The sequence below is a fragment of the Terrapene carolina genome, unplaced genomic scaffold, assembly GCF_002925995.2.
Source record: "Terrapene carolina triunguis isolate 2854851 unplaced genomic scaffold, T_m_triunguis-2.0 Scaffold67, whole genome shotgun sequence".
Taxonomy (NCBI): Eukaryota; Metazoa; Chordata; order Testudines; family Emydidae; genus Terrapene; species Terrapene triunguis.
The window spans coordinates 46,799,202-46,826,055 of record NW_020664418.1 but is presented as its reverse complement, the minus strand read 5'-3'; the positions used below and the strand labels follow the sequence as shown (position 1 = coordinate 46,826,055).

General features: G+C 39.8%; 1 protein-coding gene across 2 annotated transcripts in view; it reads left to right on the top strand.

Moving 5' to 3' along the window:
- The window catches only part of DENND4A (DENN domain containing 4A), a 99,623-nt gene that overhangs the window by 24,335 nt on the left and 48,434 nt on the right, over positions 1 to 26,854 (top strand). For both annotated transcript variants that reach the window (XM_024194978.2, XM_024194977.3), the window contains exons 3-11: positions 379 to 628; positions 4,941 to 5,010; positions 6,921 to 7,090; positions 7,883 to 8,124; positions 11,200 to 11,266; positions 15,520 to 15,578; positions 21,296 to 21,440; positions 22,048 to 22,223; positions 24,997 to 25,097. In XM_024194978.2, the coding sequence (XP_024050746.1) occupies positions 379 to 628; positions 4,941 to 5,010; positions 6,921 to 7,090; positions 7,883 to 8,124; positions 11,200 to 11,266; positions 15,520 to 15,578; positions 21,296 to 21,440; positions 22,048 to 22,223; positions 24,997 to 25,097 (1,280 nt within the window). The remainder of the gene's footprint in view (positions 1 to 378; positions 629 to 4,940; positions 5,011 to 6,920; positions 7,091 to 7,882; positions 8,125 to 11,199; positions 11,267 to 15,519; positions 15,579 to 21,295; positions 21,441 to 22,047; positions 22,224 to 24,996; positions 25,098 to 26,854) is intronic.

Genomic DNA, 26,854 nt, shown 5'->3' with positions numbered 1-26,854 from the left:
AAATAAAACTGGCCCGGCCCGCCAGGGTGCTTACCCTGGCGAGCCGCGTGCCGAATGTTGCCGACCCCTGCAATAGTGAGAGCTCTAGCTACAGCTTAAGAGGCTTTTAGTGGTTGAAAACTGCATGTGAATACACATTAAAGAGTAATTATACACAAAGAAAATGGGAATCTAGCATCAGAATGGAAGTTTCCTGTTGGAACATGTTTTTATATAATGTGAACTGAAATAGCTTTTCTTTTCAGTGAAAATATATTCTGTTCAAAGGCACGACAGGATTTGTTCTTAAACATATAGTCTTAAATTACAGTTCTGGATCAGTCTTCACTGTGTTTAAACAATTACTTTTGCCCTTTGATTTTTTTTTTTTTAATATAGGGTTTTATATGATGGGAAAGAGAGATTAATACAGGGCTGTGAAATCATTCAAGCCACTCCATCTGGTCGTCCTGCAAACATTAGTGGCAGTGCCTCATCACAAAGAGTATACATCACTTACCGAAGAGCCTCCGAAAATATGACCCAAAACACCTTGGCTGTCACAGATATATGTATAATTATACCGAGTAAGGGAGAGAGCCCTCCACATACATTCTGCAAGGTTGACAAGAATCTTAATAACAGTATGGTAAGATTACATGTCTGGATTTGTTCAGTTAACATTTAATGCTTTAATGTTTATAGAGGATTTATACCAAGAATCCTTGAGAGACGCTGGTGAATAATTGAACTGATTTACCTCTAGCAAGTAATTAAAAGGTGTTTTTTGGAAGGGGGTAACATTTCCTTTGTCCCTATGTGGGAATGTCTAAAAATGCTGGATTATATACACCTCTACCTCGATATAACGCTGTCCTCGGGAGCCAAAAAATCTTACCGCGTTATAGGTGACACCGCGTTATATCAAACTTGCTTTGATCCACCGGAGTGCGCAGCCCCGGAGCGCTGCTTTACCGCGTTATATCCAAATTTGTGTTATATCGGGTCGCGTTATATCGGGGTAGAGGAGTGTGTTGATTTCAGTAGGCTTTAGGTCAGGCCTTAGAGTACAGTCGTGTACAACTGTATAGCCATGTGCAGACATGGAGGTATGTAGTGAGATTTCCAACATAGTTACCCTCAAAGTAGAATGGGATTTCTAACTCTGAGAACTGTGTTTTAACCATATTACAAAACTATGCTATAGACTACATAAGGGGTGAGTAGATAGTGGAGGTAGCTTCTCTAGCAGTTTCACTAGCACTATGCTCAGAAGAAAATCTTGTTCCACGTAGTTCCATGTTAGACTACTGCTAGCAATAACCGTGTTGGAAAATTTTTATTAGCAGTTTTGATCCCCATTTGGGTAGAGGCTCTGTTTAATTACCTAAATAAGACAGGATTCATTAATCAATTCAAGAACTGAACTGAGTCTTTATTTCTGCCAGTTTACAAATATTTAAGAAGAAAAAAGTCACTAGCTGAATTAAAAAAAGGAGATTATGTATTCTATATTCATGGTTCTGGTCATGGATGCCAGCCACCTTTCTCTATAGGTACTAACTGATATCTAAGTCTGGCATAATGTTGGTGAGCACACCAATATTATGGTTATATTTTAATTTAATATTTAAACTGCAGCTTGGCAAAATTAAAAAGGCAAAAATAAATTTTTGCCTTAGTTGTTCAGTAAATCTTCTGTTCCTGAGATGAGTGAAAATTTGACAGTGTCTTCATAAAAGAATGCCAAAGTTTGTGACTGTGTGGATAGTGCGAGTGGTGAATGCGGAACACTTGTAAAGGGATGAAAGCATACTGCTTCTATATCTATTAATCTCTGTTACTCAGCTAAACAGCTGCGTCCTTTTTTTTTAACTTACAGACTGAATACTGTTTGGTATATGTTACTATTAAGTTCTTATTATTGTTAGTTTATTGTGCAGAAAGGCACTCAGATACCACAGTGATATGCATGGTGTAAAGATAGCTATTGATATATTTATTTATAATTATTTTGATTTGGGAGGGATCTTGTATGTGGTGTATGTTCTGGATAGTAGTAAAGAGAAAAAACAATTTCATGGACTTTACAAAAAAGAAAAATAGGTCATTCTGGGCATACCGACTTTGACAGTATCTCTTTAATAAAAGATGAGCTTATTTATTGCTTAATGTTGCAGAGGTATATTCTCTCTGAGCAGTGTTTGATCCTTTTTGGGGCAGCTGCTTCAAAGAATGACACTCCGTTTCTGGATTAGAAGAGAAACACTGCTGTTATGATAGTTGATAACTATTTGAAGCTTAAATTAATAACTGTCAGCAGACTGTTAACTTTCTGAGTCTAAGTCATTATGCTGCTTATTCTACTGTTTCATGTTGTGGCTTGTGGTCAGCAATTTTCCTTCTTTTTTTTCCACGTGAGAACTTTCTAACGGCTTGTCTACACAGCGCCAGGCATCTGATTTGTAGTGTGTTGCTCTCTAACTGCCCCGGGTAGACTTTGCTGGTGCCTTCTAAAAGATACCTAGTTCGTGTTCACGTAGTCCCATTTCAAACAGGACAACGTTAACAGAAACTAAGTAGCTTTTAGAGCGTGCCAGCAGGGTGTACACGAGGCAATTAGAGTGCAGTGCGGTAGTGCGTTTTACAAATCACAACCCTCTATCACACTTTGCTGTGTCATGTAAACAAGCCCTCAGACTTTATGTAGGTTGATGTTCAGGGCTTGATCCTGCTCCCATCAGTGGACATTTTGTCATTCGTTTCAATTGGGCATAGGCTCAGGCCCTTAAATAGTAGCGAACAGTGCAGAAACAGCTCCAGCAGGTGTGTAAGAGCCAAACATACTGGGTTTTGTTGTATGCTGTATCCACTCTTTACTCTGAAGACAGAATGCTGTGATCAGGTTTTCAAAAATGCAATGTAAAATTATGCCTCCAAATTTTGCATATATGAAAATCCATGTTTGAGCATGCAGATTGGGTAGGCACATAAAGATGGGGTTTCATGTGCTGAAAGGCTTTTTATTATTTTTAAATGTGACCTTTGTTTCACATTGTGATCCTGCTGTTGCCCTGCATGATATGGGCAAAATCATATGACAGCAAACAAATACTTAAAAGCAGTTGATTCTGAAAGAGCTGATGGTTACACATCTGTGTAAGACCAGACTTTCCACTCCTATTAGAGGAGGTGAGTATTAGTTTCTTGATTGAGGAAATACTGGGTACCAGCGCCCATATTACAGGTACAATATTACAGTCTTAAACATGGACCAATGAATATGTAACAGGAAAGATGACTGCTAAAATTTGAGTATAATGTGGCTTTCTTTGTATTGTGAATAATCAGCATGTAGGGTCAAGTAACAATGGTGGAAAACATGCATACAGGTCTGTCGCATCTTACGCGCATTTAACATGTGCGATTTCAACTTTACGCGGTCGGCAAAAACAAAAAATAAGAGAAAAATAACTATTTTAATACTATACCTGTAGTGTGTGCGATTCCGCCCGCCATTGAACTCAATGGAATTTTGACTATAAACGGTTTGCGTTGTACGTGCTAACCGCAGAACAGAATCCCTGCGTAAGATGAGACAGACCTGTACTTGGTATTAAAGGGACACTGTCAACTTGAAATCTTGTCAGTTTCGAGTTTAAAAGTAGTTTCTTTGAGCCCATTGCCAATTTTTGTGGTTTTACCGACATTTCCTGTTCCTTTTTGTTTGTTTTGTTTTTTTTCAGTTTGTCTTCTCTACTGCTGTTTGGGGGGAAAAACCCACACAAACAGGCAAAAAATATTGACTCTGTACACTGAATGTTATCATATGCAAAAAAAAACCCGAAAAATCAGACATTTTTTCTGATCTCTGTGCTAAAGTAATTTATTGGTATTACTTTTAACAGTAGCAGATTTTTAAAAACATTACTTCTGGGTTTTTTTAATTGATTGTCCCTTTAATTCTCAATGTTGCCTTATTGACTGAAATTTATTAAAGAACAGATATTTTAAAATTGCTCCTTTAGTTCTACCAAAGTCACTCTGTCGATTTTGCGTAGTTGACACTTAAATGTCCAGTGAGCTAACTTGCATGCTTCCTCCCTTTCCTCCCTGGAAGATTTTCTATGTTCTGCATACATTCATTAGCAGACCTGGCTCTTATTTCTAAGGCCTTCCCATTTAGGAGTTGGGGCACGAAAACACTTTCCTTTAAGTGAAAAGTTATAATTATTGTGGCTTAAAAAATCACTACCAACAAGAGAACTAGTGTTGTTTGAAAATTGTAAAATATTATGACATTTGTGCTAAAAATGTTTCACAGAGTGTGAAATTACAGGTTAAGTGGAGCAAGCCTGTTAAAAGACTATGCGTCAGCATGATTAGTGGAAAAGCTAGCAGAGAAAAATCTATTACTTTATGGGTCAAATCATGCTATTATACTGACTCGTGAGTAGTTCCCATTGAAATCAGCATGACTGTAAGTGTGAGTAAAATAGCATAATTGAAGCCAAGAGTTTAGCAAAAGGGATCAGACATGTGTATGAGTAACAAGAATATCTAGAGTTTTATAGTTAATGCTAAACAAAATTAGGAAGGGGTATTAAACCTCATGCTTTGACTCTTAAGCCAATTTCTAACTATAAGAGATAGGAGGAGACCTAAAATGAGGGGCAAATTATCTCACATGTGCTCCTGTGTGGTTCTTACACCTTCCTCTAAATCATCTGCTGCTGGCCACTGTCAGAAATGGAATACTGGATTAGATGGACCTTGGGTCTGATCTAATATGGTAATTCCTGTGTTCCTAGCACATGACTCTATATGAAAGATAACGAGTTGTGAGGAGTCCTTCCCTAAACTAGTTCTTTTCTCTGTTTCATTTTTTTTTTTTTTTTTTTTTACACCTTGTCAAGTAAATCAATAAGAATGTGTTGACTTTTTTGTGTTGTTTTTTACAGTGGGGCTCAGCAGTATACCTATGTTATAAAAAGTCTGTGGCAAAAACCAATACCATATCATATAAAGCTGGTGAGTAATTATTTTATAGCTTTGTTGCTCTCTTAAGTTACTGATATGTACACTCAGCCATACCTTCATCTTGACAGAGTTTTGTCTGGGAATTATTTATCTAAATACAGGCATTGTCTTTGGCACTGTAAAAAATAAAATAAGCCTCTGACCCAAAGAGCTTTCTAATTTAAAAAAAAAAATCCAGACTACTGTCTTGTACCATTACGTCTTTCATTTTAAAAAATCTGTATTAAATATAGGCTTAGTCATCTTTGTGTGTGTTTCTTTTTAATTCATTGTTGTGCTCTCAGATAGTCTTACTGTAAATTCCCATTTCTGTTGCAGAATATGACAAAGGTACTATAATTACCTTTTGGGTTTAAAACCAGGCCCCGTGGAAATCAATGGCAAAACTCCCATTGACTTCAGTGAGGTCACGATTTCACCTGATGTTTTGTAATAGTCTTGTAATTTTATTTAATAAAACATAGTTGATTTTTCATTTTGTCATGAACCCCTCCTACTGTAACCCTGAGTGCATATACCAAGACTTTTTGACCATATCAGAATAAATGAACTCAATTCTGAAATATTTCTTTCACATTCACACTGCCTGTGGCAGAAGTTGAAGGGAATAGAAGAAGCTTATGTAGTGTCCTAAAGTCAACTGGCTTGAGATCTGTTTAATTATACCGTATTTTGAAACTTCCTGTTTTGGGGAGGAAATATAATTCACTGAGGGCCTGATGATGCATGGGGATAAACATCCTTGTTTCCCACTGAAGTCAGCATTAGATGGGAGTGATTTTCACCATGCAGAACTAGGTCTTAAATGCATTTGTGTTTTTACCGGGATGAGGTAAGAATATGCCCCACATGTGCTAGTGTAGGTTAGGGCTCTGGCTAATAAGTACTTACTAATGTAAAAAAAAAAGATACATTTTTGTGCCTCTAGTAATAAATTTACACAGATTTTTGTATATACACAACACAAATGCTTTCCTGTTAAATTTGATTGAAGGAAAATATTCTTTGCTAATTTACAGTGCATTATACTTCCTGAGACTAGCCTTGTATCATAGGGTTTCATGTTTATCTGGAACACCAGTTCTCAATTGTTTCCATACTGTGACCCCCAAACGCTCCCAACTGTCTAGTAATAGGGAAAGGACAGGTTGTTGTAACTCCCTGACACCCGTTCAGAACCCGCAGGCTGAAAAACCTTTGCTCTAGAACTTGATCTATTTTGAAGTTGTAGCTAGAAATAAAAATGGTTAGTCTCATATATCTTAAAAATTTAGAGTGAGATCCTCAGCTAGTGTAGATCAGCATGACTTTATTGAAGTCAATGGAGCTATTCCCATTTATATCCCCTGAAGAGCTCTCTGGCTTTTAATTACCATTAAAGTTTATTTAAAGTTAATATAATTACCGTTAAAGTGTTTTCCGTATATATTTTTTTAAACACATTGTTAAATCTTACTAGAAGACTAACTTTTATTCAAAGACTTACTACCTTTATTCATCACATTCAGGTTTTTTTTTCTTTGTGGATCTGAAATTTAATTTGTTCATTTGATATTTGTGATAAAAATAGTATAATATTTATAGATGAAAATGTACTTAAGCCTGTAGGTATGGAAAAAGAAATTAATAAGATTTACTGTGTAGTACCTAGAGAATCAAGTAATTCATAATATTGTGCTTAGCCATGTGATTCCTGTTAGTTCTTTGGAATTGTGCTGTTAACCTGACAATCATACGCTAGGCCTGACATTTTGAAACTTCTTCTAGATCTCCTGATGTGAATTTGTACTTTTATATAATTAATGCGTTAGTGTGAAATCCGTTCATATACACACACACACTCACACACTTCTAACATAGGATTTGTTCTGTAACTGCCTTTTTAACAATTGCTTTAATAGGTTTAATATGCAGATATCCTGAAGAAGACTACGAGTCATTCCCATTACCAGAATCAGTGCCTCTTTTTTGTCTACCCATGGGTGCAACTATTGAGTGTTGGCCATCTAACAGTAAATACCCCCTTCCAGTTTTTTCTACATTTGTACTAACTGGAGCTTCGGCTGAAAAGGTATTGAAAAAACTTAACAAATATTAAATTTTGTGATTTTTTTTTTTTTATAACCTTGAATAGTTAATGTTCAGAAAAGTAACCGATTATAAGCACAAGAAAACTACATCAGTAAAACATTTTGTTACACAATTTGACATTTGTTAGAGTGATAATAAAAGACATTCACCCAGATAACTAAAAAAAAACTTGAATCCTGTTCTTTAAGAGCTTGACTGAAAGACTATTAAAGACAACAGTGGGTCTTTCTGTTGACTTCAATGGGTTCTGGATCAGCCCCTAAAACAAAATTTCCTTCCTCCCCCTTTTTTCAATTACATTAGTGTGTGAAAACAGAAATCTAAAAGAGAGTAAAGTAAATTTGCATGGCTGCAGCCAGGATTTTCATATTGTATGTGTCACATAATATAAGATGGATTTCAGGAGGGCTTTATTGAAGAGTTGTGTCTACTACTTTGAGTTGCTTATAGAGCAGCCCAAAAGGTAGCTTGAATGGCAGTGACAGAGACAGCTGTACTCTGTATCATTATTTCCTTGTCTACCCTAAGAACAGTTTTTAACTTTGCCTTTTCATATATGGCTTTATATTTGTTTTTTTTTAAATTCATTTAAAGGGGTCTGGTTTATATGTGATCATAAGAATATTTTTAAAGAAATTTCAGGAGATACATATGTCCAATTTATCACACTATAGAATACTCTTGATTTGCTTGCAACTTTAGGATATGTTGGCTTGCTTTAAAGATTTAGGCAGATGTACATAGCTGTAATCAAATATATTATTTTTTGCAGGTATATGGTGCTGCTATTCAATTCTATGAACCATATCCTGAGGAGAATCTCACAGAAAAACAGAAATCTCAGTTAGGGTTAGCAACTACTGGAGATGGAAAGTCAGATAACTCCAAAACAGTTCAGACTAACAAATGCATTTGTCTGCTCTCTCACTGGCCTTTTTTTGATGCTTTCAAGAAGTTTCTTACCTTTCTTTATCGTTATTCCATCTCTGGTCCTCATGTCCTCCCTATTGAGAAGTAAGTTATTTCACAGAAGAATTCTTGCTGATAATTCAAGTTGTTGTGAATTTTCCATGTTTCTTCGATAATTGATTAGACTTTTTGTTATATTAAAGTATTTTGTGTTTAATTCTCAGTTCTGCTATTATGGTGAATCAAATGCTCATTTTTCCCGTGGATAAACGTATCTCTTTGATGTACTCTTTCTTTAAAAACCTCTTTTTGTTTTTAAAATGTATTTTATCTCCTATCTACGTACCACTTAAGCCATTCATTTCTTTTTAAGATTGTCTAAGTGGCTCCAGGATCTTTAAACATTTTGTTTAGGAGAACAAAGATTATAAACCCTTTGTGCTATTGTCAGATACGATTGGTCAAAAAGATTATAAAAATGCTTATTCACATGTGCATGTTTAGGAGGATAAAGGAGTTAGTTTTATAATATCTTTGGCCCTTTGGAGTGAGTAATCTGTCAAACTCAATTCTAACACAAGTGAGAATAATCCTTAGCTGTTTAAAGTGTGACTCCCTATACCTATTAATAGTAATATCTATAATCTGAATGAAGATTAAGCCTTGATCTACACTTAAGTTATGTTACTGTAGCCGCATTGGTAATTGGTGTGAAAAAACCACCCCTGACTGACATAACGGTTCTGACAATCTCCAGTGTAGACATGTCTATGTCGATGGCAGGAGGGCTTCTTTTGATGTAGCTAATATCTTTTGGGGAGGTGGTGTTCCTACACCGACAGAAAAACTCCTGTCAGTGCAGGCTGCATCGCAGTAAGGAGCTATGCCAGCATGGCTATGCTGACATAGCCATCATAGGCTAACATGGTGTAGGCATACCCGAAGGAGACACTTTTAGGCTAGGCAAAGTTTACAGCACAACAGAAAATATCGAAGCTGAGACCTTCTTTGTTCTTTTAAATGGAGTATAGCTGTAGCCATGTGAGTCCTAGGATATTAGACAGACAAGGTGGGTGAGGTAATCTTTTATTGGACCAAGCTTTCAAGAACTTGTCTCTCTCACCAAGAGAAGTAGGTCCAATAAAAGATATTACGTCACCTGCCTTGTCTCTCAGATTTTTTAAAGGTATTTAGACACTGTTCCTCTCAGCATTGCAACATCCAACTGACTTAAGTTCTTAAGTTCTGTTTTCAAAAGTGACTTAGGCACTCAAGTCTCTTCAGCTCCTAACTGCGTAAGTCGGTTTTGAAAATAGAACTTATGAGCCCCTCAGTCAGTTGGGTGTTGCAATGCTGAGCAGACCAATGCAAATATCTTTAAAATCTGTGCCTGTATATGCACCATTTTTTTCTCAATTAAACTTCAATGTAATTTTATAAAATTCTTAATGTAAATATATTTCTCACAGTTTAGGGTAACTGCACTTGTATTCCCCCTCCGTGGTTCCTTGAGGGCACCCACTTGGGTGGTTTCTGTCTTGGGTGGAGACCCATGTCTCTCTCCTTCCTGACTGGGGCTTTTAAGGATGCACAGCTCCATGTCTACACTGTGATATCCCCAGCAAGCCAGTTTACCTATAGGCCAGTACCTGTGCTTCACTTTCTCTAAGAGAGCTATTAACAGTTTTGCCAGCTCTTACAAGTTACCACACAGCTCTTTCTAAGCAAATACATTTATTCTTAAAGTAAAATAATTACAGAGAAAACATAAGAACAAACAGATTTAAATACACACTAAACCTAACAGGAGTCACCCATCAGTCTTATTGGGCCCTAGTAGCTAAAGTATTTCCAACTGTTCTGCAAAGGTCGGGCCCCCTCTTGGACAGAAGGTCCTGTCTGTTTGCTGAATCAGAGAGAGAGCCCTGTGGCAGTTTAAATGCAGCCTTTTTATGCCAAAATCCATTTCTTTGTGTTAGCCTCTGAGAATAACACCGATGAAGCTCTCCCATTGCTAATAATAGTAGGAAATCTCAGTACAGTATATGCTTTAGTTTCATGTGCAATATGGAGACAAATGAATCTGAAAATTCCAAGTATTTTTGTGAAATACATAAAACTCTTACAAGCTCTCTCAGGATTTTCTATTTCCATTTTGAACAATTTCCAGGATTGCAAAGTTTAAAAAAAATTTACAGTTTAAAAAAATTAATAGATTTATAGTCATGCATTTGACACGACAATGTCCTACTTTTTTTTTCCTGACACTGATCTTTAGGTACTGTTTGTGTCTGAAAGCTTGAAAATAAGCAGAAGTTCATTAACCTCATGTTTTTACCTAACGTTATTGTGCAAGAATCATTTGCAAATGGTTTTAACAAAGTAAAAAGACTAAAACTATGACACTGAAATCTAGCTAGTCTCTAGGGTTGCCAATTTTGGTTGGACGTATTCCTGGAGGTTTCATCACATGACCTCTTTAATTAAAGATTAATCTTAATTCCTGGAGATTCGAGGACAGTCCTGGAAGTTTGGCAACTCTACGATAGTCTCTGAAAAGCGACAGTATAAAAATGACAATATAGATTTCAAGATCAAATATTTTTAGTTTACAAATGGAAAGATTTTTGTAACTGCCAGCTTGCAAACTCAATCCTGGAGTCTGAAAGATGCCCTGAGTTGCTGTCATCTTGCACACTAACATCAACAACATAGGTTCTGAAAGCCAAATTACACCCTCTGTAATGCTTGTGTAATCCCATTGCCTTCAGTGGGCTTGCACAAGTGTAAGAGAGTGGTTCTTTGGTTGGAATTTTATAACCAGGTGAATTGATTCACAAGAAGGAATTAATACAAGAGTTTTCATTGCATAAAGGTGTTCAAATACCTCAATGATCAGAATATAAGAACCTAAATTGAATCTACTTCACTCTCTTGGCTGTTGGCTCTGTAGTACTAACAAGAGTAATAAATATCAACAATTTATGTTCGTCATTCAAATAAGCAAATATGACTGAATGTATTCAGGGAGCCAATGTACTGAGCAAGATTGTGCCATTTTATATGGCCACTTTTCATGTTGCCTGCAATAAGCGCTTGAAGTGATGTACAGCATTTCACAAAGAGTTTTCAAATAGTGATTTCTATTATGTTTAAAGTTAGTATTTTCTTTTTCTTCAGACATATTTCACATTTTATGCACAAAGTTCCTTTTCCATCCCCTCAGAGGCCAAGAATTTTAGTTCAGGTAAGTTTAAAATCTTTCTTGCCTATCTACAGTATTGGTCATTTTATACGGCTGCTTGTATGTGAAAATATAGTACAGTTTTCTTTAAATATTCATATAAAAAAGAAGAAACATCTACAGCCAAATTCACAAATATTTCACACTTAGAAATAATTGATGTTGCATATTTCCAGTTTAATTTAGGACTATAATAAAATATTTTCTTAGGCATTATATTTCATGAGGCATATTTGATTTTATACTTTAAAAAAACAAAAAAAACCTATGTGCTAGTTAAGGGATAAATTGCAGAAAGCCAGGACAGCTATGCGAGTCTCTCATAGTTCTTGAAATATTTTCTTCTTTTTATTTTATTCAGCTTAAACAAAAGTGAGATCTGTAGGCTAGACCTCTGGAGTATGTTCTTCATGACTACTTTTTTTCAAAGGGCCTTATTCTGTCCCCTGCATGTGTATGGTTCCCACTGATGCATACAAGAGTTATGCACATTCAAGAGGCACAATTTATGAAACTTACGACTAAGGCTACGTTTTAGTCATGGATATTTTTAGTAAAAGTCATGGTCAGGTCACGGGCAGTAAACAAAAATTCATGGCCCGTGACCTGTCCATAACTTACTATATACCCCTGACTAAAACTTGGGGGGTAGGGCTCCGTGGGTGCTGGGAGGGGGGCGGGTCTGGGGCAGACTCCTTACCTGGCTCCTGGGAAGCGGTGACCTCCAGCTCCTAGCTCCATGTGCTGCCTCCACTCCACCCCAAGCTCCCTCAGCACCATCAAAGGGAAAGCTTGAATCTGAAGTTGGCGTCTCAGGTTGGCACCTAAGTTACCAAACCCTGGAGCTGTACTATTCCACTTCTAGGTGTTTCTATCCAGGGTTACCTTGAGATCCTGCAGTTGGAATCAGGTCAGGCAGGTGGCCAGGGAGTCCCTTGGACCCAACACCTGTCCAGTGGCCTTTTGGAAGCTATGGGGATTCCTCTTAGTTTCCAGGTCCTACACAAGTTATTCCTGCTCTGTGTCCCAGGGGAGACGTGGGGACTATACTCACCAGGTGCCATCTGTTTGTGAGTCCGGTACTGGGCCTGGCACTGAGCAGGAAGAAGTGGTTCAGGAGGAGCCTGCTGAACACCTAACGGAGGAAGGACAGCTTCAAACTGTGCTAACTTCATTGTCTTCCTCCCCTGTTGAGGCAGTTTCCTTGGGAGGCATCTCACCCCCCTCCAGCTGATTGTGGAGCACAACAAGAGCTATTGAAGAGGTTTGCCTCAGGTTTTGGGGATCCAGATGGAGGTGGTTATGGAGTCTTCCCATTGCCTCATTGACATTTTGGCTACTACCAGGCCATTGCGGGTGACCTTACCAATTAATAAGGCAATTTTGGAGCCTGTTAAGTCAATATGGCAGACTCTTTCGTCCCTTTCTCCCACCTCAAGAAGAGACGAAGGTAAATATTATGTTCCTTCCCAGGTTTTTTCTCCATGAGAGGTCTTGAGGACTCCTGTTTTTTCCACCAATTTCACTGGTCCTCAGGATAATGTCAAGGATTCAGGAGAGACAAAGCTACGGTCATCATAAAAGTCCCTTGCTGGCTGAGCAATTTTATCTGTTGGTCCGGCTGCAGCTCTCCACGCAACCTCCCCTTCACCTCCTGGCCTGCCCAGACATAATATCTCAGAATCAAATTCTGATCTCCTCATACAAAGCAGAAAATCCTCCACTAGGAAGACTTATGCTTAAAGTAGAAGAGATTTTTTCCCTTTGGGCATTTATCGAGGGAGGGAGGGAGTGTTTTGGTGTCCATGCCCAGCAGTACCGCCTAGCAGTGAGAGTCTGTGTCCGTGTCATCCAGTGGCGAGGGTCAATGGCCAGGGCTAGGGGAACCCGGACCCTCCCTGCTCCACTGGGTTCTCACCCAGGGCCCAATGAAACAATAATTCAAAATGTGTGGCATAGGGGGTGGGCACCCCTATGCTTGCTCCGTGGGCTATTTCCTACTCTGGCTTTGGTTCCTCTGCTGGTGCCATTGATTTACTGCTGAGTTCCCTCCAAGTTTCCTCTCTGGTCGTGATCTGGAGGGTCTTCCTCTCTCAGTTGGGGTTCGTCATTGCCATCCTCCATGGTTGAAGGGCCTGTGGTGGCTTGGCAGTGGGGCCTGGCCCCTGCCATGTGGGGCCCCAGCAGCTTCTCGGCAGGAGCCTACACCACACAACTGCTCTCCTTCTCGGTCCACCTAAACTGAGCTGAGCTGCTCCCCTTTGAGCTCAACCTCCATTGTGTGCATGCGCAGCAGGGGCGGCAGGGTGTGGCTTTCTGGGCCCAGAGCTGCTCCTTAACCCATCCCTCACCAGAGTGGGGCTTTTACATCCCATCACAGCAGCTCAGAATGATCTGGATCCAAGTGAAAGCACTGCTATCAAAGATCCTGGATTATGTGCTACTCCTGAAACAAGCAGGCCTGGCATTCAATTATCTCATATTTTAATTTCCAGTCAGAGACTTGGCTCCCTCATGAGACCTTAATATTGTCCTTCTGAAGCTCATAGAGCCTCCATTTGGGCCACTGTCCTATTGTTTCATATACCACCATACTATCAAGGTGGTCTTGTGGCCATCACCTTAGCTCAGTCAGTGAGCTCCAGACTTTCATGGCAGAACTGTCTTATACATCCTTCCAGAGAGACAGTGGTGTTGAGACCATACCCCAGTTTTGTCTCCAAAGTGGTCTTGGATTTTTACCTGAACCAGGTGACTTCCTTGCTAACCTTCTTCTCACACTTGATGCCAGGAATGAAGAAACTGCATAACTTGGATGTATCCAGATCTTTGGTGTATTACCTTAAATGGACCAAGTTTTTCCATTAGTCTCTCTGCTCTTTGTTACCATTTCTGGTCCATTTAAAAGCCAACTCATCTCTTTACAAAGAATTTCCAAATGGATCACACAGTACATTTCCACCTGCTACCAGCTGGGTGGCAAGCTTCTCCCTTCGAATATCAAGATACATAGTACCACAGCACAATCTGCATCTACCGCCTGCCTCAAAAACATTCAGATCTCTGAGATCTGCAGGGCTGCCATGTGGAGTAAACCACTGGCTTGTGTGAAAGCCCGTGCCCTTGACATGGGATGCCAAGTTTGGGAGAGCAGTACTTCAATCATTGTTTGTCAGATTCAGCTGATATTCCTCATTCCCTCCATCCAGAGAGGATATTGCTTACCTGTCACCTACAGTGGGATCCACATCGACACCTACTCGAAAAAGGAAAAATAGTTATTTGCCCTACAGTAACTGTGGTTCTTTGATATGTAGTCAGTGTGGATCTTGTGACCTTCCCCTCCTTTCCACTTTGAGTCCTTAGTTAGTCTTTGATTTGTGAAGGAACTGAGGCAAGGTCGCAGCCACTCTGCCCTTTATACTCTTGCATGAGGAGGCATAGAGCATGTGCCTGGCCCCAATGGACTATGCTACACAAAACAAATTCTGATTTTGTTTGCATGTGCACCTACAGTGGGATCCACAGTGACTACAACATCGCGAAGATCCGCAGTTACTGTAGGTAAGTAATTGTTCTTTTCTGGCAGTGTAGTTCCTGAGTTTGATTACTGAAAGATACCCTATATATAAAATACGAAGTGTAATATAATAATGAAAATAATCTTCCTGTCTTCATTTTGAGTACATGTATGGTCTCTCTTGAAGCCATTGTTGAAGTCTTTGAAAAGAAGATAAATGTATTAATAAATTCTTGGGCCAGATCCTCTGCTGGTGTAATCTGTCTTAGTTCCAATAAAATAAATGGAGTTAAACTGATTTACACTAGCTGAGGATCTGGTTCTCTTTCCTTATAGAGAAGATGATACTTTGAAAAAAATCTTGTAGTATCTGAGCTGTGGCTCCTCACTTATCCCAGAATATTAATTAATTGGAGCGTTAATAAACTTTCATTGAGTTGTTATGCAATGTTTTAATCCCTTTTTTAAGATAGGTAATGTGATGGATCAGCTTTCTGTTTAAGTGCAGGAGGAAGAGAAAAAGTGTCACCTATGACTTATCTATAAATAAAATATAATGAATGATGATTTTGCATGTTATTGCTTCATTATTTTACATATGCCTGAGCTACATAATGTTTAATATAGACTTTTTTTAAACTGTTCAAATTATAATTGTTGTACAGTTTCTGTAAAATATTGTTAAGGTCCAAAATAGAAAGTATATATGATTTTTTTATTTTTATTTTTTTTATAGCTATCGCCACATGATAACCTGATTCTTAGTCAGCCAGTGTCATCACCTCTACCACTGAGGCAAGTAGAACAACAGCTCTGTTTAATTGTGAAACATACCTTGATCCATTAGTGACATGAAGCTTTAAAGCTTCGAAATATGAAGTAATTTTAACAGTCTACTAAATTTTGTAATTGATGTATCTGGCAGTGATTTGATTTTTTTTTTTCTTTAACCAATTGGCTGTTTTATAAAGGCATAAATATTAAGTCTTCATATTTTATAACTGTATCTGAAGTATTGTAAGTCACTCTTGCAACAATAACAAAAAGGTGTATATATATTTTGGTACTTCATATTTAATCCTTCTCTCAAGATAGTTGGCCTTATTTTTTTAAAATCTCACTTGCTACTGCAGAAACCTCATAGTCCATACAGCTTATGAAAATCGTATGTTTTTTATATATATGGATAAATTTCTTAAATGGGCTTAATATCAGGCATAAGTTCCAGATTTAGTCAAAAAGTAGGTGGCCAATAAGTCTGAAAAGAACACAGAAGGTTAAATTTTTTGCACATTGAATTTTCTGTTCTGTTCTTGTTTGGTTTCTCTTTATAATATTTAATAGGGCCAAAATTCAAAAGTCTTCCTATCTGATGTGTCCATTGCAATCCTAGATTTTCATTTTTGACCAATAATCTCTTAAACATTTTACCTACACAAAACTTGGTAGAGATTCTGGATTCTGAGTATTGTCTATGGGCTTTTTGTTTTATTTGGGCTTTTTTTTAATGTTGGATTTAGAATCATTATTTAGCTATTCCCCATGTTGCTGTAACAGAAAGTTTATATGCTGTGTACTCAAACCTGAATGGTTGGGAGCCATATAAACACAAGCCTGTTTGATAGAGTCAGACGCACTCAATACTTTTCTATCAGTAATTACTTTTCTGGCAGATTTTATCCTAAAATGAAGGTGGTTTTGTGCACAGTTGCTGACAAACGAAATATTCTCCATCTGCAGCTGCATTTTCCCCCCCCCCCACCTTTGTATCAAATATCTCCAACTACTAGTGTGGGAGGAATAATCTGGTGAAATGATGTGTACAGAAGGAGCAAAATGAAGTAGAGTTCAGGATGTAGAGAGAGATCTGTGTTATAGCTGCAGTAATGGTAAAGGTGTTTGCTTGTGTGTGTAGAAGTAGAGTGTATGTACTCTTAGGTAGCTTAACTTTTCACTTCCTTGCTTTTGTGGGTTTATGTCAAGTGTGTGTGTGTGAACCCTAACTGCTTCACAACAAAGTTATATGTATTTACTAATTCATATATTTATTTTATGTAAAATATATAATTTTTTCTAAATATTCATTTAAACAAAAATAGTCCATACTTTTTATATGATGAATAAAGATGCTGTTAATATTGAATGTTAACTCACATGAAGAATTCATTTTTGACTGGGGGAGATAAACATGTATATTGTTGTATAGTCCATGAAGAGCAGTTAGCAATGTGAGAACTTTCTTTCTAGTAGAATAGCATTCACATAATAGCTATGTGATTGTAGCACAAACCTGAGGAACTGAGCATTTCCCATTATATTGAAGGGAAAATCACTAGACCCTCTGGCATTTGTTAGAGAATTACAGAACAGTTTCATAAATGTCACTGTGTCTGGGTATTAAAGTTTTCTTTAATGTCTGGGAAATATCAACACACTAATTCAAAGTATTAGTCACACATTTTAAAGTACTCTGTAATCTGAAGACATTGGTTAGATTCGTATTCAATTAAATAAGACTATATTGTATGTAAAGCAGCTTTTATTATTTCAGCTTTTTAGTGAAATATTTTTACATCCTTTGAGTATGTCAGTGTGGATCCCACTGTAGGTGTGCACGTGCCTCATGAGCATGAGATAAGAATCTTTTGAATAGCCCTATGTGTCAGGGCCCACATTTGCCCTGTGCTTCATCATGTGCCCATGTCTGGGCATAAAAGGCAGTGCAGCCTTGACCCTCCTTCAGTTCCATCTCTGCCAGTGGCAGCAAGAGGTAACTTAGTGAATATTCAACTTGCTTGTCATTCATTCTGGCTAAGCTCTTCAGAAATCTTCCGCACTCTCATCTGTTTGCTCTAGGAAACAACAACAAACAAACATGACCCATCAGGACTTATTCTTGGCAGTTAGACCACCTCCCCTGTAGGGTAATGGTCTTAAGACCTATTCTTTCTGTGATGGACTAACCCTGTTAACAGATGTACATATCAGATGTCTCTTCTGCTTGGGTGAGAGCCATATACCAGACAGATGCTTGGTATGCTAACACGTTCTTCCAAGATTCTCAAGTCATGTGAAGCTCAACTGAAGTGCTGCTTGCTAGAGCAGTCTGTGAGAGGGTCTTTGGACCTTGAGGAGTCAGGTACCAGATCCAACCAGGTATTGGAGAAAATTACATCCATGAGTGCCCCCCTTCAGTAGACATGCAGTGCTCAAAGCCAGCACTTTGCCTGTTGCCCCTGAACTCTGGCTAGGTCAGTGTACTCCCTGTCCAGACAGCACGTGAACAAGAGGTCACAGTCCCACCTCAAGTCCTGCAAAAACTGAGATGGTGGCTAGATCCTGAGAAAGCATGAAAGGAGTTCCATTCTTGATTCCCTCTCTGAAAATGACTCGTCACAGACCCACCAGGAATGGCTTGGGGAGCCCACCTGAGCCATCTGCAGATGCAGGAGTCCTAGTCCTAGGACATCTTGAAACTCCATATAAGCCTTGCAGAGCTCAGGGTTATCAAGACTGTCTTGTATGGCATTCCTGCCTGTTCTATGGAACTCCAAGGTGCAGATCTCAATTGACAATACATCTGCAATGCACTACATAAGCAAGCAGATGCTCAGTCATCACTCATCTGCCATCAGCCTATGGATATGGGCTCATCACCCTGGCATAGCCCCATTGACTTGGAACCTTCCAGGAGTCACAAATCGCCTAGCAGACTTGAGCAGACATTCAGTCACCAACTATGAGTGGTCCCTGCCGAATTCATCATAGGAAGGATCTTTGATCAGTGGAGGGAGTCCTGCAAAAGGCCTTTACTCCACCAAAGACAACAGCAACTATTTGAACTTCTGCTCCAGAGGCAGCATGAGCCTGAGTTTGTAGCCAGATGCCTTCCTGCTATAAGGGACTTAAGCTCTCCTTATATGCCTTTCCTCCCATCATCTAACCCCCAGGTTGATATTCAAGATCACACGGGACAAGGGCCGTGTTGATCCTCAGTGTTCCTTACTGGCCAATGCGGTTTTGGCTGTTGTACCTACTTCAGGTGTTTGTTCAGCCCCGCCCTCCCATTCATCTCACAGCCTGCTCATACTCAAAAGCTCAGAATCATGTCAGATACTGCAGCCAGACCCATAGTCATTGCATCTGGCTGCTTGGACTTTCATCAGTTAATCATTACCAAAAGAGACAGCTACTGACAAGCTCAGGAAATTCTCATACAAAACAGAAAGTTATAGAAACAGTTTTCCACATGGACAGCTCAGCACAATCCAAACCCAGCAGAAGCCCTGATACCAAAGACCCTTGTCTACATGCTACACTTGAGGGATGTTGCCTAACATTTAGCTATCTATTATTACTATCCAGTAATATTGGTGGGTCACACTCTGACACTGTTGTGTTTGGTCATTTCTCACCCAAAGATATCCAAGTCCCTTAATGGTCTTCTGCGTACCTACCCACCAGTTAGACATCTGACTCCTGCATGGGATCTCAACATCATCTTGTCCTTCCTACAGCTCATGGAGCCTCTTTTTGAACTGCTGTCAAATTGCTGTTTATACCATCTTATCCTGAAAGTAGTCTTTCTGGTTGCTATTGCCTCAGCCAGAAGGATCAGTGAACTCTATGCCCTCATGACCGGTCCTCCCTGTACCTCCTTTCACAGGGATATGATGGTGCTGTGACACCATCCCAAATTCATCCCTAAAGTGATTTCAGAATTCCACCTGAACCAGTTGATTGATCTGCTTATCTTCTTCTGTGTCAAGTGTGGTTACAAGAAGGAACAGAAGCTACACACACTGCATTTCCCCAGGCTCTACTCTATTACACTGACAGGACCAAGCCTTTCAGGCTGTTCCCTCATCTCTTTGCGGCCATTTCTAGCCTTGTAAAAGGTCACGTTACCTTGTCACAGAGAATCTCTAAGTGGATCATATGATGTATTTTCACCTGTTATCAGACAGCTGGCAAATCTCTTCCTCCAAATGTCTAGGTGCATACCACCGGAACAGGCAACAGGATCAGCCTGTTTCAGGAATGTGCCAGTATCTGAGCCCTTGTCTACGCTGGGGGGGGGGGTCAATCTAAGTTACACAACTTCAGCTATGTGAGCAACGTAGCTGAAGTCGATGTACTTAAATCGAATTACCGTGGTGTCTTCACCGCAGTGAGTCGACTGCTGCCGCTCCCCCGTTGACTCTGCCTGCGCCTCTCGCGGCGCTGGAGTACAGGAGTCGATGGGAGAGCACTCGGGTCGATTTATCGCGTCTAAACTAGATGTGATAAATGGGTAATGTAGACATACCCTGAGATCTGCAAGGCAGCAACAGGGAGTAACCCACTAACCGTAGTCAAACATTATGCCCTTGACTTAGCGGGTAGGACAGATGCCAAATTTGGGATTGGGATAGTGGTGCTTCAATCATTAGATTCAGCTGAAACTTCTCGTTGCCACCAATCAATGAGGATACTGCTTGCTAATCGCCTAGGTTGGGATGCGTACTGACATATTTGAAGAAAGGACAGTTACTAACCCAACAACTGTGGTTTTTCGAGATGTTGTAGTCAGTGCGGATCCCCTGACCAGTCCTTCATTCCCACTTTGTGGAGTCCTTAGCAGCAACAGCTTTGAATCATGAGGGAACTGAGAGGGGCGTTGTGGATGCCCCACCCTTTATGCCCTTCCATAGGAGCACAAGATGCATGTGTGGCCTTGACTGACACGAGTATTCAAAAGATTCCATTCTGCTCTGCTTGAAGTGTATGTACCCTTACAGTGGGATCCACACTATGACTATAACATCTCAACCACAATTACTGTAGGATAAGTAGGTGTTTTTTCACTGGCAGGGCCGGCTCTGGCTTTTTTGCCGCCCTAGGCAAAAAAGCCTCTGGCCGCCCCCCTCCCCCAGCGGGGGGGGGGGGCGCGGCCGGCGGGGGGGGGCAGCCGGAGCCCCAGCGGGGGCTCGGCTCTCCCCCCGGCGGCCGGGGGGGGGGCGGCCGGAGGGGAGGGCTGCGAGCCCCGGCGGGGGCTCGGCTCTCCCCCCGACCCCGGCGGCCAGAGCGCCAGGGGCAGGGCCGCGAGCCCCGGCGGGGGCTCGGCTCTCCCCCTGACCCCGGCGGCCAGAGCGGCCGTTGGCCGGGACGAGGGCGGGGGGGGCGGCCAGAGCGCGGGGGGGAGGGCGGCGAGCCCGGCTGTGGCCCCGCGCTCCCCGGCGGCCGGAGCGCCGTGCCGCCCCCCTCCAGGTGCCGCCCCAAGCACCAGCTTGGGTGCCTGGTGCCTGGAGCCGGCCCTGTTCACTGGATAGTGAAACTAAATGAAATTGCCGAGTTTTTCTTATTAACAAGAATGCAAAAAATGGAAAACTAAGTTCGCAATGTGTTTACAACACCCCAGCTTAAATTCAGTTATGAATTCTTTGTATTTGTTCATATTTTCAGTGCAGTATATTATAATATTTTTCTGCCTAATTGTTTGATACTCACCAATGTTTTATTTTTTGTAACAGTGGTGGCAAGTTTTCTACACTGCTTCAGAACCTAGGGCCCGAGAATGCAGTAACTCTACTTGTATTTGCTGTAACAGAACATAAAATTCTCATCCATTCCCTACGACCGTCTGTCCTTACTAGTGTGACAGAGGCATTAGTCTCGGCAAGTAGCATTATCTCTTCCTAATCATATTTTTTAGTGAAAAAGAATATTGTTCAAATAAACTGTAAAACAAATATATACTACTACTTCTGGGTTTGAGTGTTATTTAGAAAATAGGGACCAGATTTCCCCTCTGAGATACCACAGAAGTAATTGAGGTTAAATGAGTTGAGGATAGAATTTAACCCTATCTTTGTCTTTTGCTTATTGCAATATTGTGCCTGTCACTATCATATGTAGGCACTAAATGCACAAACTCTTTAATTTCCTAAATGGCCCCCCGGTAGGCCTATATTCTTTGTTTCTACCCTCAGAGGGCCTGTAGATGTATATTATTTTTATGTCCTTCCTCTCACAGACTAGTGTTAGTGCCTCTACTGAGAAATGGCTAGTATGCAGAAGATTTCTGTTTTTACAGATTAAGTGAACTAAGAATTAAGAAAAATTACATTGCCTTTTTAATTGACAGCAGCTATTTAATATTAGAGTTTACAATTTCAATCATATGCTGTTACTTTTCATGTTAAATGTTTTTATAATGTGGAAAATAGTCTGAGATTGTATCCTTCTATAAATGTTAGTTGAATATTATGTTTGTTTTTTAAAGATGATATTTCCTTTCCACTGGCCATGCCCATACATTCCTCTTTGCCCCTTGGCACTGGCAGATGTGTTAAGCGCACCATGTCCATTCATAGTAGGAATTGATTCAAGATACTTTGATCTGTATGATCCCCCACCAGATGTTAGCTGTGTTGACCTAGATACCAACACCATTTCTCAGTAAGTATTTATTACTGATTTTCTTGTGTGGTTGTGATATTTGTTTTATTTCCTGTGGCAAAAACCTGAAAGATTCCATTTGAAGTTTGTTTTTTAGCCATTGTTTCAATTGTGTAGCAGCATCTTAACACTATTTCTTCTATGATGGGTCTGCTTCTCTGGCCAGAAGCAACAGCTGATTGATATTTCTGTCCAATTCAGCAGAAAGGAGGCAGAGTCCTCATTTACCATCATCACTAGGCATCATCTATCTGTCTGTCTATATATAGCATAAGTAGTTAAATTCAAAACTCTGCTACACCCTAAAAATTATGGACTGAACACACACACTGGATTTATGTGTGTTACAACAATCTGTAACACACTAACCCCTTCTTTTTTCCTACAACTGCAAAGGTCTTAATGGACTAGTTTGCCTTGAATGGTCCCTTAGACTATATGCTAACTACTTATGCTAAACAATCTGTTCCACCTTCTAAAAACGTTAAACTGTATTACTGGCACGCGAAACCTTAAATTAGAGTGAATAAATGAAGACTTGGTACACCACTTCTGAAAGGTTGCCGACCCCTGTTCTAGACATTTGCAGGCTAAATGGGGCCCAGACAGGCTAGAGAGATAATTTGGATGTTGCTGAAACAAAAAATAGGTCTGTGTATCTTTTTGTGTATAAATCCAGTGTCCACATAGTGTCCACGTATTGTCCACCAGTGAGAACTTTTGCACTGAAAAAATTAAGCTTGGTACACTGCTCTGGGATAACCCATAAAGATGAGACACACTATTTGAGCAATATTGTCCTAAGGCTAGAATTTGAATAAAATGATTCAGAATTAGAATCCTAGAATATCAGTGTTGGAAGGGACCTCAGGAGGTCACCTAGTCCAACCCCCTGCTCAAAGCAGGACCAATCCCCAACAAAATCATCATTAAAACAAACTAATACTCAATTACTCTAAAAAGACCTTTGGAACTATTGTGTACTTAATAAAACTTTATATAATATAAAAGTTTTAAGACAACAAAAATCAGAAAGAAGCAGTATTCGTCAAGATCAATTAAATATAGATGTAGGTCATAAATTTTAAGAACAGTCTTTTTTTTATACCAAAAGTCTGATTCAAGTTTATTTTAATGTTATCCAACTGATAGCTTTTCTTGTCAGTATCATTCTCATTTATTTTTTAATTAAAGAAGCTGGTGAGTTCATTAACCTTTCTTTGTTTTTAATTTATCATTAATAATTATGGAATGGTTATCTGTCTAATTTTGTTTAATTTTTTAGTGCAAATTTATGGCCACAATTTAAAAAAAAAATCTTCGTGAATAAAGATTGTGTTAAGGCACCTATGCTGATCTCGAAGAGAGTTGTACAACTCTCTTCAACTCTGCGTTTTTGGCAGTCAATTGAGAATGGACTGTGATGATCTGTTTTTTGTTGTGTTTTTTTTTTTTTTTCCTTTTTTTCGGGGAAGGAAGGGTTCCATAGAAAGCAGCATTTCTTTCCCACTGCTGTCTTTTTATGTTAATATTTTAAGTTTTCTTTACTTTCAGGCTTGTTGATTCAGCTTCTTATCTTCTGTTTCTCAGTATTGCTGTCTTCATGCTTCTCCTGGCAATTACTAGTTTCAGATGCATTTTTTTTGAGCATGTGAAGTCTGTGGATCTCATGTACATAAACTGTTTGGCAAAAAGCTGATGGACAAATGGTTGAGATTTTTGTGGTTTTGTGCCTTTGATATGGTCTAAAAGACTTGCCACTGCCCTCTGTTGACAGTGAAACAGTGCAACTTTTATATCACCTCAACAGCATGTTGTCTGCGGTCACCGGTCACATCTACCTCAGCTCTCCAGCAAAGTGGCTTTCACTTCATGTATTAATTTATCCAGGTCATTGCGTAATTTCAGTCATTGCATAATTCCAGTCATTTCCACCTTCCAAATCTAAGTCGTCATAATTTAGAAAATACCATATATAGTTGCCATAGTTCATAATATTTAAACCATTCCTGTTCTGTGCAGCAAAACCATTTTTAAACTTTATGAAATAGAAAGTTGATAAATACAGAGCATAATAAATAGTATGCAACCTTTTTACCTCTCTAAACTGCAAAGGTTGTGGCTACCAATGGGGCATGGCAATCAAGGTTTTTTCGTTCGTTTGGTTTTTTTTGCCGTGGTTTGTGGGTACAGTCCTTGAGCTAGATTGTTTGAAGTAAAATGTTTAAGCCCTACTGTGCATCATTGGCTGTCTGACCTAGAAGTAAAATAACAAGAATATTGAGTTGCCTCAGTGGAAATTTCTGGGAAAATATATTTAATCTCTGCCGACACTATGGTTGGCATTAGGTATTGTTACTAATACTCTGTTTTCATGTGCTATAAATGCATTACTATTTCTATCTTTTTAAAGCATAATTTCTCCCATCACTCTTGGGTTTGGCTCAGAACGTGTGGATAACCAGTTGGATGACTATGTGACCACATCTCCATACAGTAAATTAAATGCCTACTTTTCCCTCCCTTGCTCAAAAGATCGTTCTTCATATAGTGAATTGTGAATGCACACTCATTTTTATTTATACATCTAGGATTACATCCTTCTGGATATGACCCTGTGTAGAAATATATTTTCTGTTATTATTTTTATTTATTTAGTTGTATTACTGTAGCACCTAGTCATGGCCCAGGACCCTATTGAGCTAGTTGCTGTAGAAACATAGAACAAAAAGATGGTCTCTGAACATTAATACTTTTCTTCTTCCCTTTCCAGAACTGGAGATAAGAAAACTATTTCATGGAAGACCTTACCAAAGAAACCTTGCAAAAATCTAATGAACACTTTAAATAACTTGTATCAACAACTGGCAGAATGTGAGTGGGGGAAGTATAAAACAAGATTTTCACTAACTGTGGTACATTGTAGCCAATGTTAACAGATTGGTAGATTTTAGTTACAGTACAGTTTGCTGAAGGCATCCTTCACGATAAGTATCACAAAATGTTTTACAAAAAGGAGAAGTTCTGCATAAACTTAAAGATTAGAAATAATCACAGTAAAACCTCAGACTTGCAGACACCTCAGGAATGGAGGTTGTCCGTAACTCTGAAATATTCGTAACTCTGAACAAAGTACAGTTCGGGCTCCAGATCCAGCAGCTGACACTCCAAGCCAGGTTTCAGCAGCAGCTGAGCGCCTTACTCAGTGCTGGCATGAGTTTGCAAGACCATCCCCCTGAAGGGGGTGGGGGAGTGAGAGAGAGAGAAAACAGTATGTCCCCCTCCTGGGAAATGGGGGAGGGGGGGGGTTTTAAAAACAGCCCATCCCCTTCCTGGCGGGAGGTGGGGGGAAGGGGTGAAAGCGGTACAGACCCCAGTTCTGCTCCTACTCTGGCTCGCTGGATCCGGCTGCCTTGGGCTGGCAGTTCTAGCGTCTTGCTGCAAGCGGCTGCCCTGTACATGCGGGTGGGGTGGGGTGGGGACAGGCAGCCCAGATGTGCCTACCTTTAAGATGCAATAGAGGTACAGTACAGATTTGCTTTTTTTGGGGTCTCTGCTGCTGCTGCCTGATTGGTTACTTCCGGTTTCTCAAGGTGTCCGGTTGACCAGTCAGTCCATAACTCTGGTGTTCGTATCTTTGAAGTTCCACTGTACATGGCTTTTGGGGTGGGGAAACATCAATAGGGATGAAGCACTAGGGAAAGGACATCTCATAAGTGAAGAATCATGAGGAGGGGAGACAAGAAGAGCAAAAAGTAGGCCAAGACCTATAAAGCCCTTGACAGATTGCACATTACAGACCACCCAATTGTCCTCATGCCTTTATCTGACAGTTGAGGTAGTTTGGGGCACACAAGCTAATAGTGCTTACTATCCTGATTCTCCATTGCGCCATTCCTGCGCATCGTTTTATTGCGACAGTTACATTTTTTTGTATTCTTGGGGCAGCTGCCCAGCCCCTGGTGTAGACAGGGCAGCCTGAGGGTTATGCTAGGGCTGCTGTTGTGAGTCTGGTAGTGGTGGTGAAACTAGACTAGCTGAAATCCAGTGTACACTGTTGCCACTCTTCTCCCTCACTCTCCTCCCACGCAGCCAGTGCCAAGGGCCATGAGTGGGACTGCGTAAAGCTTTGCTGCTGGGGTCTGTGGTAGCTATGTTATGTACATTGAAAACTACCATTTTTAGAGGACTGATGTGCACAAGCAGGAGATGAGGTTAGAGCAGTAATATGGACCAAATCCATAGTTTTGAAAATCAGGAAGGAAATTTTTTAATGGGACTGTTAGGAAACCAAGTGATGTGATGGAGGTAATATGACCCTGTTCCATGAAGTGAGAGGGAAATCTTAGCAGCATTTTGAAGTTCCTGACAATTAAAACCAAATCCAAATCCCATTAAAGTCAATGGGAGTCTTTCAGTTGACTTCAATGGGCTTTGGATGAGGGCCTTAAAAAGCAGAAGTGGCTGAAAGTCATACAAGACTAAATTGCACTGGCAGAGATAGCAAGTGGTTAAGGCATGGATTAGACTAGGAAGGGGATGGAGTCGGTCCAAAGCAGGCATGTTTAATATGTTGTAGAAGTTAATATACCTTAGCCAAAATCTTAAAAAATGGGCATCTAAAGTTAGGG